Source organism: Borostomias antarcticus (assembly GCF_949987555.1).
Source record: "Borostomias antarcticus genome assembly, chromosome: 23".
Classification (NCBI taxonomy): Eukaryota; Metazoa; Chordata; class Actinopteri; order Stomiiformes; family Stomiidae; genus Borostomias; species Borostomias antarcticus.
Window position 1 is genome coordinate 7,797,217 of NC_140256.1, and position 12,579 is coordinate 7,809,795.

A 12,579-nucleotide genomic window follows, 5' to 3' on the forward strand; every position below is an offset into this window, starting at 1 on the left:
AAGAAAATTCGTAGTATATTGTGAAGTAGGCTCATTGGCAAAATAAAAGTGTATTGTTCAATATGACTAGCCTACTTGTCAACCATAGGGCTGTCACGGTTAGGAATTATCCTGAGCGTTCAAATTGATAGATTTCAACCGCGGTCTGCGTTTTACGCTGTTTTTTTATTATTTCGTTTTACACTACATTTTATCTATATCCTATGTGTGTAGCCTAGTTGTGGCCTACATTATTCGTTTGTATCTAACGAAATACATTAAATAAATGAGGGTACAGGAATGCAATGGTGCGCGCAGCACACAAACAGGCAAATCATTCGACATAGTAAAATAATAACAACAACAATAAAGACCTAAAGGGCAAAGGCAGTTTGCTGTGCACTAAAGTAAGCTTAGGCTAGGCCTAACACGTTATACATACTGTATATACCAGAAGTTTAGTGCCGTGCATTTATTAATCGGATAGCCTTTGTCTATAGGCGTATTTGACAGTCCTGGAAAAAGCCCTGATACCAAAATGAAAAGAAAATCATTAGTGGCCGCTGTTGTCTGTATTTTGTTATTGTATTTTGTGGCCTGTGTGTAGTTGTAGCCATACTTATTATTCCTACAATGAAGTAGGCTACACCACCACCATTTCAGATTCAATCTCTGGTCTGAATGGGTAGGCTGTGTATGGAAACATACTTTTTGGCGCGATCAGCAACAGCTCTCTAATCCAACTTGAACTTGTCTTTTTACAGTTTACTGAGTCTTTGTACAATAAAGCAATGGTTGCTATGGTTATGAAAAAGCGCACTTATGCCAGGGTATATGGTGCGTTCGTTTATAACTGGGAGGTGGCAAATTGAACTCGCACTTCCTCGTCGCAAATTCGGATATGTTTCTCAGCCTCCAGTTGCCGGCTGATGTCAATATCATATCATATCATCATCATATCATTCGCTATAGCTCGAATGCACACAGGTCGGAGGGAGGTATTTTGCCACTTGCGACTTGCCACGTCCGACCACAAACGAACGCACCATTTTTTTTGCCTGCTATCTGGTTACTGGTGGGCTTTTCATTACAGTACTGTACCCTTCTGTGAATAAAAACAGAACTGTATGTAGACCTACATGTTGCCTGTAGGCTGTAGTCTACTGTCACGTTTCATTTCTTCTAATGTCGAGCGCAAAACGCAAACGAGTCTGCTGCCCGAGAGCTGCATTCCTTGGTACCAAGCGCGTCAGCAACCTGAAGCAGAGCAGCATCGAGTCATTTTTCGTTCCCAGTTAATAGACTTCAGGAACACAGACGTGTTGTAAGCATGTAGATTAGCCTACTAGACCTACTGTATTTGTTAAATAATAGCCTACAGCCTAGGCCACGTTAGTCTACATCTGTTGTTTTAGAGACTTTCTTTTAGGCTACAATAGCCTAAGACAGGACAACTTGTCTGTCATTTCATTTATTTATTTATTGATTATCATTTGCTCTAATTGTTCTAATGTTGGGTTGTTTTAGGCTATACCATGTTGTTCTGCGAATACAGTAGCCTATCGATACAGCGTAAGCCTCATTTGAGAATAAAGTACTGTATTTGATCAAAGCACGCACTCAAGTGGAAATTCGGTTATTTTATTATAGGCTACTGGCCTATATGAGTTTAGTTGGCTATTTGATTGCAATTTTGATGCATTTTCACAAGTAATTAAGGGTATTTATTGGTCTATTATGAGTCTATATGAAACAAGTATACCACTTATTGAATTTGGTGCATTTTAACATATGTTCCAGTCATCCGGACATTTCAGAGATACGAACGACCTGCGGTCCCGTTGGGTTCGGATGAGTGGGGTCCTACTGTAGCACAAGTGCTCACGTAGCGACGTTAGCTACTATGCGAATAGCACACGTGCTCAAGTAGCGACGTTAGCTACGTATGCGAATAGCACACGTGCTCAAGTACTCCCGGCCCTGACGAGCGTTTGCTGGGTTAGCTACGTTAGTGAATAGCACACGTGGTCACGTGGGGACGTTCGTCACGTGTGTCTGCTCAGTTAGCAAATAAGTGGCACTTTCCACCCCCCATACGCACGCACGCACACACACACACACACACACACACACACACACACACACACGCACACGCATACTGTACAGCCAGTCTCTGTAACACACAAATCTGCTGGCAGCCAGACAATAAACTCCCCCTCCTCTTTCCACTCCTCACCTTCTTCTCAGCAGACCAGGGTGGAAACGCTATTGAACATTTACTTATTTGAATCAACACTTATCTGTTCTTGATTGCTCCTCTTAGCCGCAATGTTTTTTCTGACTGCTCCACACACACACACACACACACATTTCCATATAAAAGGAGATGAGGGCCACTCTTAACGCTACATCTGCATGTGCAATGTAGCTCAGACACTGCAGCTCCAACCTATTCACCACTGTGTGTGTGTGTGTGTGTATGTGTGTGTGTGACTGACCGTGTGTTTAAGCAGGTGCTCGGAGGACAAATAGCAATCAATCTGATTCAAGTATCCCTGTCTCCATCTGACACACACACATTTCAACACTTGAGCGTGTTGTGATAGGGACTGCCAATGTCCAGAGCAGCCCGACAGCCTTGGAGCCAGACTGAACAGAGTAGAGATCCATTATTTCTCTGTTATTCATCAACTACACCAATTATGACCAATCAAACAATTGTGTATTCATTTTCCCAGAACAGCTGTTTGGATGAGATCAACTACTAAACTATGCTCCTTAACCACACCCTCACTTCCTGTCTGTCCCCATGGAGACAGTTTGTGTGTGTGTACAGTGGACCAGGCCTCTGACCTACTGACTGAGCAAGGAGGGAGACACCTCTCTCGGAGACCACAGTCCAGGCAGGTTGGGGGAGGGGGGCTAAGTTGGTTTGGTTTGGGAGAGGTCATTAGAAGGACCTGTTCCTGTCTCTTCTGTCCATAAACAGGTCTGTCAGGACAACAGAAGACGTCAGGCAGACAGCCAAATTCAGTTACCACCAGCCTCAGAGGAAATGACCTGGACCGGGCCATCTGTGTGTGTGTGTGTGTGCGCGCGCGCGTGTGGAGGTAGGGCAGATAGAGAGGTGCTGCCGAGTCTCATGTATTATTCATAAGGATGTGAGAGAAAAAAAGGTTCTTTTAACCCTTCAGAGTGAGGGGGGGGGACAGCGGGGAGGGGGAGGAGTGAAAAAAGAGACGCGGAGTGACTTCACTTCTCGCCATCTTATCTCCATCTCGGCTCTGTCGCTTCTTCCTGTCTGTTTTTGTTGTCAGCCGGAGGCTTCCAGAAGCCAGGAGACTGACAAGACGGTCGGGGGGAGGATGAGAGGAGCGAGGAGGGGGGGGGGCAGAGCGTGCGTGTCAGGTGCCACACCTTAGGATAGAGGGATGAGAGAGAGAGAGAGAGGGGACTGACAGAGGCTCATCACACGCTATGTTCAGACTTTACATTTATTACTACACATTTATTACAAATTTATTACAAAAACACAAAGCGCGGCAACGGGAGAGCACCAGGAACAGAGGACGCCTGCGCCCGAGCTACAGTGCAGTTCTCCAAAGACCTTGTTTAACTATTCTCGCCGACTAGACAGAACTAGCTGACACACAGAGACATCTGCTACACCAGAGCATAGACAGGGTATCTGGAACAGAGAGAGACTGTGTGTGAGGTCAACCCTTCTACCCTGAAGAACCTCCTTTTCACAATCCTTTTCACACACACTCCCACACAAACTATCTCTACCATGCTTGGCTGGGCTGATAGATGTAGACGTGGACTCTGAGTGACTCCAGAGCTGTTAAGTGCTGCTGGGCTCCTATCCTCAAATGGCCTTGCAGAGAAGCGCGTGTGTGTGTGTGTCTGTGTGTGTGTGTGTCTGTGTCTGTGTCTGTGTGTGTGTGTGTGTGTGTGTGTGTGTGTGTGTTGTCATGAATTGGTTCATGTTTAAGAGATGGAGTCTCCACCGTCCTAAGGACCTCCATGAGGGAGAGTAAGTCTGGAGCAGAGCAATCTGTTGTCAGCCAGCCCTGATAACCTGCTGTCCCCTGCTGATGATGTCAGCCAGCCCTGATAACCTGCTGTCCCCTGCTGATGATGTCAGCCAGCCCTGATAACCTGCTGTCCCCTGCTGATGATGTCAGCCAGCCCTGATAACCAGCCGTCCCCTGCTGATGATGTCAGCCAGCCCTGATAACCTGCTGTCCCCTGCTGATGATGTCAGCCAGCCCTGATAACCAGCCGTCCCCTGCTGATGATGTCAGCTCTGCCAGGGAGGTCTGGGCGGGGCCTTGCTGCAGGCTCTCTGATTGGCTGATCTCTGACTGCCCATAGGCTGCTGGGAAACAGAAAGCTTTGAGAGGTGCGGCGTGACATCATGCAGGAGAGAGCTGCTCTGATTGGATGAGGTTGCTGTATCTGGAGTGTTCTCATCGGCCAGAGCTATCTGGAGAAGGCTATGATTGGACTGTTTATGGTCTAAGACAGCATCGCCAGCATGTGCTTTAGGAGCAGGGGTCAGTGTGTGTGTGTCAGGTGTGTGTGTTTCAAATGTGTGTGTGTCAGGTGTGTGTGTTTCAAGTGTGTGTGTGTCAGGTATGTTTGGGTCCAGGCGGAGGGGGGCGGAGTCATGCTGTAGGTTCTTCAGCTCCACTGCAGCTCTGTCTCTCTGCTCCTCCCACTGCCTCCTCAGCCTATTAGCAGCCAGCAGGAAGTTCCGCCCACACTGAGCCAACACTTCATCGCCTATGAAACAAACACACAAACACACCAGGCTCGTTTGAAAGAATCTGGACACACTCCGCCTCTTAAACCTCTTTAGAACAGGCAGACGCAGTTTTATCTTAAACACACACACACACACACAGTGTTACGGTCTCCTCAATGACTATGACGACTTGTGGTTGTGGAGGCGGAGACTCACCGTGCTCCTGGGAGGGGCTCAGGGCCTGCAGAGAATCTCTGAGCTCTGATTGGTTCCTCTCAAACACAGACAGAAAGACCTTCAGGTCCTCCTCCGATGCAGAAATCACCAACGTGTCGTAGCTGGAGAGTACGTCTGAGAACACACACACGCGAGGTGACTCGGGAACCATGGAGAATAAGAATGCCATCATACAGTACATGCACACACACACACACACACACGCACACGCACACGCACACACTCTGGCTGTCTTGTTACCTCTCAGCGGGTCACACACACTTTGCTGGATGTTGTTCTGGAAGTCGCAGTAGGCGTGTCTCAGATCCTGGAGGAGCTGCTGTGATTGGTTGGCCTGAAAGGAGGACAGCCTCCTGAGGAACTGTAGCTCTGCCTCTGCAGCCTCCAGCTGACATACAGGGAAGAGAGAGAGGGTGTGTGTGTGTGTGTGTGTGTGTGTGTGTGTGTCTGCGTATGTTTATACTGTATGTGTGTGTGTCTGCGTATGTATATACTGTGTGTGTGTGTGTGTGTGTGTGTGTGTGTGTGTGTGTGCATACTGTACCTGTAGGCAGGCCATGCGATGAGCGTGGTTGTGTGTGTGGGTGAGGGCCTGAGCAGCTTGTGTGGCTTTCTGCTGGGCCCCGCGGGACAGAGAGGGGAGCAGGGACATGACATCCTCCACCCTCCACTCCACACACACACTCTGACCTAACTCACCCTGAGAGAGAGAGAGAGAGAGAGAGAGAGAGAGAGAGAGAGAGAGAGAGAATGAGGGAGAGAGAGAGGAAGAGGAAGAGGGAGAGAGAGAAAGAAGGAGGGAGAGAGAGAAAGAAGGAGGGAGATGATGATAGAAAGAGTACTTTATTCTTTTATCTGCAAGTGTACCGGCACTATCATTGTTATTAGTAGATAATTATAATGCTATATGCTATAGTGTCAGCAATGCCACATCGTGTATGTGCACGCGCGCGTGTGTGTGTGTGTGTGTGTGCGTGCGTGGAGAAAGGAAGGATAAAGTAGGCTGTGAGCACAGACCGGAAGACACCTGCTCACAAATGGCACCCATTCTCTGACATCAACACACACACACACACACACACACACACAAGCGCACACAAACAAGCGCACGCACACACAAGCGCACGCACACAAGCGCACGCACACACGCACACACGCACGCACACACACACGCACACACACACGCACACACACACTGCTGCAGAGCTCCAGACCTGGGCACAACATGAAGGGATGGGACTCCTCCCTGGGGATGTGAGATCAGGGGGAGAGATTACATGAGAGAGAGAGAGATAAAGAGAGAGAGAAGAGAGAGATAAAGAGAGAGAAGAGAGAATGAGGGAGAGAGAGATAAAGAGAGAGAAGAGAGAGAGTGAGGGAGAGAGAGAGATAAAGAGAGAAGAGAGAGAATGAGGGAGAGAGAGATAAAGAGAGAGAGAAGAGAGAGAATGAGGGAGAGAGAGAGATAGAGAGAGAGAAGAGAGAGAATGAGGGAGAGATAGAGAGAGAGAATGAGGGATAGAGAGGGAGAGAGACAGAGAGGAAGAGGGAGGGAGATAAAATGATAGAAAGAGAAAGGGAGAGGGAAAGACACACACACACACACACTAGTGATCATGCAGCATGATTCCAGTGTTTGTGTGTTTAGTACCCGTAAGCTACGTTGACCTTAGTGAGAGCAAGCTAACATCAACCAGTTTACAGAAATCACTTTCTAATCCGGGCCTGTGAAATCCCAACGGCAAATATTCCTGAATGTCAAACCCTGACTCTCCTTGTGACAAAGTTACTGAACAGCCGTAGGCCAGAGTGAACAGATTATTGAGTGGCTCGTGCCAAAGCAGCTAGCTATAGCTAAAAAGGACGGCTATTTTCAAAAACATTTCTCCGGGGGGTACAGGCTGCCGGTGTGTGTGGGTGTGTGTGTGTGTGTGTGTGTGTGTGTTAGGGCTGCACAATTAATCGTGAATTAATCGAAATCGCGATTCTGACCTCCGCGATTAACTAATCGCAAAAGGCCGCAATTAATGTGATTAATAATTTTCCTTTGTGCTAGGACTACACGGACGAATCACAGGCGCTTATGCTGTCTGGACCAATCACATGCGTTCCCGCTGAGTGGTTACAAAAAAGATGATGTCGCTCAAGCCCAGCAGGTCATATGCAAACTGTGCAGAGCTAAAGCTATTACTTTGAAATATTAATGGCAATTATTAATCGCAATTACCATTTTGAAGCAAAAAAATTTGTGATTATTATCTTTTATCATAATCGTGCAGCCCTAGTGTGTGTGTGTGTGTGTGTACCTGTGACGTTTGTGGTCCTATGAGGCTGAGAGGAAGCAGGTCTGCACAGCAGAGGTGCAGAGCCGACAGACAGACGGACGTTTGGGACAGGAGACGCTCGTACATCAGGCGGGGGGGTGGGCAGGGGGGGGCGAGGTCAGGGCTGCTGCCAGGGGCATTGGAGGAGGAGGGGGCGGGTTGTTGTAGCGCCAGGAGGTGTGTCACGCTGTGTTTCAGCTCCAGCAGGAGTCTGAACAGCTGACTAAGACGAGACTCCAGACCACTCTACAGCAGAGAGAGAGCACTGTCAGACACACACACACACACACACACCTAACTGTTCTGTTCCATTCCATCAGTGTGTGTCCAAACCAGCCGCATCCATCAAATTCGTTGACGCTTTTTGCAACAGGCTGAACCGATTTGATTGGTTAGTGGGGTGGTTCTGCTGCTCTGATTGGAGGGATCCTGCGTCAGGCCCGGTCGCCAGGTTCTAGGTAACCATGGGAGGCGGTGTGGGGAGTCAGCAAGCGGCGTTTCTGGCACAACTGGTGTTACTGGTGTTAATGGTGTTACTGGCGTTACTGGTGTTACTAGCGTTACTGGAATTACTGGCGTTGGCATTACTGGCATTAGTGGCGTTACTGGCATTAGTGGCGTTACTGGTGTTACTGGCATTACTGGCATTACTGGTGTTACTGGTGCAACTGGCGTTACTGGAATTACTGGCGCTACTGCCATTACTGGAGTTATTGGTGTTACTGGAGTTACTGGTGTGAGGTAGCTGGACTCACCACATACTGCAGGCTGATGCTCTCAGTCCGGCCGTAGCACAGATCCAGCAGTGTGACCGGCTGCTTGGGAAGACTGGGCGGGGTCAACACCCAGGGCATAGCGAGACCCTCCACAGTGTTCACCTACACACACACACACACACACACACACACACACACACACACACACACACACACACACACACACACACACACACACACACACACACACACACACACACACACACACACACACACACACACACACACACACACAGAGGGCAGACAGCCAGGGGTGGTAGTGTTGTTCTGTGTGTTCATCCTTGGACAGAACAGGCCAGGGGGCAGAGAGGGAGGGATGGAGGGAGAGCTGGATGGAGGGAGGATAGCTTCTTAGCAGGCTTTATAGCTGAGGCTATGAGGCTATCAGCACACCACATTACCATGTACGAACGATTTAGCCCCAGCAGACACACACACACACACACACACAAACACAGAAGCATAGCCTACAGGTGTCATTAGCATTTCAAAAACGGATATTACGCCATGAGATAAACAGCATGAGATAAACCGCATGAGATAAACCGCCAGGCTACTAAACCATGACACTCAGGGCTGCTAGGCTTCCTAACACACTCAAATGTGACCAGTATCTTCGTCAATGTGAGTGAGAGAGTGTGTGTGTGTGTGTGTGTGTGCGTGTGTGTCTATTCTCCAAGTGCAGCGTCTCAAAATATGGGGTGATTGGGGTCACATCCTACAGGCTTTAGATCAAAGACACAAATCGATCTGCTCTACCTCTGATGTACAAGCTAGGCTGCACACGCACACGTGGATGTAAACTGCCATGGTGTGCACACACATCCTCCACAAGCGTGTACACACACACACAAACACACACACAAACATTTATTCACCCTCACACTCCTGCAGAGTGTGTGTGTGTGTGTGTGTGTGTGTGTGTGCACGCGCGCGGTGATGAGGGCTCTTGCCTGAGGGCAGAAAGAGCAGCCATGAGAGGAGAGGATCTGACGGTGCTGCACTCTCTCAGCTCAGTCCATCTGATCTGACATGTGCGCTGTGTGTGTGTGTGTGTGTGTGTGCACGTGTGTGTGCGTGCGTGCATGTGTACTATGCATGCAGAACCATCATTACCAGTTAATGTGCAGTGAGTGTCAGAGCTTCAGTGTTTGTCTGCAGTCTGTCTGTCTGTCTCTCTGTCTGCAGAAGCATCTGCATGAGGAAACTGAAACCCAGCATTTGATGTGCGAGGTGTGTGTGTGTGTGTGTGTGTGTGTGTGTGTGTGTGTGTGTGTGTGTGTGTGTGTGTGTGCGCGTATGCATGTGTGATAGATGTAAGGGTTGCAGGTAAGTTGCAGAGAGTAACTAGGTTTGCAAGCCTCTGTTTCCCCATCCCTCTTCCCTACAATCCTCTCCATCCCAGACAGACAGACAGACAGACAGACAGACAGGCAGACAGGCAGACAGGTAGACTGACACAGACAGACAGACAGACAGACAGACAGACAGACAGACAGACAGACAGGCAGGCAGGCAGGCAGGCAGGCAGGCAGGCAGGCAGGCACACGCAACAGACACACAGAAAAACAGGCAGACAGACAGGCCAGAGACAGACCGAAAGGTAAGCAGACAGATGCAGGCAGGCAGGCAGACAGACAGACAGACAGACAGACAGACAGACAGACAGACAGACAGACAGACAGACAGACAGGTATGCAGACAGATACAGAGAAACAGAGAGACAGGTGTGTGTAAGGTGTGGTTCCTTCCTGAGGACATTGGGCCAGTAAAAGAGACAGCTGAAGCTCACGGAGGAGGTGACCAATCAGCAGCCCCCGAAGCCTGGGTGACGGGCCAATGAGAGAGCAGGGCTGATTGGACTTGATTTACACTCCTGACATCCCTAACACGATTACCCAGCAGCCCTAGCGGCGTGATTACTGTGATACATGGGCCTGGCTCGGTGTGTGTTTGTGTGAGTGTGTGTGTGTGTGAGTGTGTATGATGCCTAACACTGTGGTTATATAAATGCATGGAGTTGGACAGGAGATTGGTGCATACATTAGTGCAATTCACTATCAGGACTGAAATGTTTCTCTCCTTCCCAGAACTACATCAGTCTCCTCTCTCTCTCTCACACACAGACACACACACACACACAAACGCGCGTGCATGCACACACACCCCACACACGCACAGCCCCCCACCTACCCCATACACACAACCCCCACCCCTTCAGCACACACACACACACACACACACACACACACACACACACACACATTTTGCACTGTCCCACACACACAGATGTGCATACCTTCTACAATGTCCCAAACAGTTGCACACACACACACCCACATACTCTGACACACACAATTTGCCCTGTCGTGCAGGATGAATAGACAGAACATGTCTAATTTCACGCTTGCAGAGGCTAATGTCTCTCCCGCACACACACACACACACACAAGCACACACACGCACACACGCTTGTGGTATCGGGAGCATCTTGTCCTGTCTTACTGATACACAGTCATAGGTTCTCAGTCTCATAGAATCTCTCAGTGATCCTATTACTAGAGTGTAATAGACAAGGAGAGAGTGTGTGTGTGTGTATGTGTGTGTGTGTGTGTGTGTTTGTGACAGAGGGAGTAATCACTGCACGCCTATTAGTTCATAGCACTCTATCACTATGGCATGTTATTATCTGGCCAGGGCCTATGTTACATCATTCACACACACACACACACACACACACACACACACACACACACACACACACACACACACACACACACACACACACACACACACACACACACACACACACACACACACACACACACACAAACACACAAACACTCTCGTTACTTTGTTGTTCCTGTGTAGAGTCTGTCTGACGGCAGAACACATCTCCACCAGCCTGGTCAGCTCAGAGCGACACACGGTCACCTCAGCCAAGGACGTGTCAGAGCACAGCATTGACCTGTAACGCATGCACGCACACACACGCACACACACACACATTGGCTGTTTAAAGATGGTCCCAGCCTTGTTTCAGTGTGTGTGTTTGTTTGAAGCTTGTTTACACATACACTGTAAGCCTGGATTGTGGAAAGATATGGCGTGAATGCAGACTGTATGGAGGCTTTCTGAAGGCTTCACACTCCTTTGACCGTTTGAAATCACTCAGAGACGTTCACACACTCGAAGTGTGATCGAAGTTGTGCATCCTCTCTGGATCTTTCTGTTCCATCTACATTTTTCCTCTATTGAACGCTGCTACAGTATGTCACCGCACGCTCATTGATTGGAGGTGGGCACCGACAATGAAGCATGGAGCGTACATGCTCGATCTGCACGTAGAGAACGCCATTTAAAATCCTCACACACAATTTTGGGTGATTGTAAACAAAGCTTGGGAGGGTTTGATTTCTTACTTCAGTGCGTGAGTGAGGGGGTCCAAGGCTCTCTCCACATCTTGACAGCGACACACCTGGGAGCTCAGACCCTCAGACAGAAGCACCACCTGGTCGGACAACACAGGACCTGAAGCATTTGTGTGCGTGTGTGTGTGTGTGCGTGTAGGTGCGTGCACGTGTGTGTGCTTTGCGTGTTTGCATACCTGTCTCTCCAGCTGCATGAGTTGAGCTTTTAGCAGGCTGACCCTCCTCTCACCAAACTTCTCCTCTGGTCCCTCACTGACCAGCTGTCTATACTGACACCTGGGGGGAAGGGGCACAGTGACCGGGGGACCTGAGCCCACAGGAGCAGCAGAAACACACTCTGACCACTTCACACTCAGCTCTACTACAGAGCTGAATGTGGTCAGACTAACCTTGTCTCTGAACAGACCTCAACAGCGTTATAGAGAATACTGCTGCTGTGGTTGCAGTTGTTGTTTTTGCTGGCGTCGTCTTACCTCAAGTCTTCCAACTCCATCCTCAGTTTGGCGTTCTCCCTCTTGAGTTTCTGCTGGACAAAACAAGACAACACTGCAAAAAATGTGTGGCTCACACTCCACTTAGTCTAGCGTGTGTGTGTGTGTGTGTGTGTGTGTGTGTGTGTGTGTGTGTGTGTGTGTGTGTGTGTGCCTGCATGCGTGTGTGTGTGTGTGTGTGTGTTTGTGTGTGTGTGTGTGTTTGTTACCTGTACATGCTCCATGTCTTTTAGTAGACTGTAGTCTGGCACGGGATGTACCTGCAGTTAACTCGTCAGGAATGTTACTTCATAGATGAAACATGAAGTGTCATTTATGGATCCACTTCTTCTTAAATTATTGATGATGACGTGTTTGTGTTGCCGTGCCAACCAGGTCAAACTCACAGTGCTAGCTAGGTAACTGTTGCTAGTAGTCAGAACGTCCTGTTAACTCTGTTAGCAAGGAATGCAAATAACTTCACTTGACAAATTCAATCTCTTAGTAAAAATGTCACTCAAAGAAATGTTCGTTGACAGTCTAAATGAAAGTCTTACTTACTTACTTTAGGGCTGACTGGCATGCATGCAACAAGTTCTGACAAGATCCAAC

General features: G+C 48.7%; 1 protein-coding gene across 1 annotated transcript; it reads right to left on the bottom strand.

The window, feature by feature from the left end:
* Nucleotides 1–3,542: 3,542 nt before the first annotated feature.
* On the bottom strand, nt 3,543–12,579 carry LOC311325053 (uncharacterized protein). Its single transcript, XM_084457700.1, has 12 exons — nt 12,533–12,579; nt 12,198–12,422; nt 11,971–12,020; nt 11,674–11,773; nt 11,489–11,577; nt 10,920–11,034; nt 8,046–8,168; nt 7,273–7,536; nt 5,511–5,666; nt 5,207–5,354; nt 4,946–5,080; nt 3,543–4,767 (listed from the first exon to the last, which is right to left on the bottom strand). The coding sequence occupies exons 2-12, from the start codon at nt 12,210–12,212 to the stop codon at nt 4,283–4,285; spliced, it is 1,680 nt and encodes a 559-aa protein (XP_084313826.1). The 5' UTR covers nt 12,213–12,422; nt 12,533–12,579; the 3' UTR covers nt 3,543–4,282.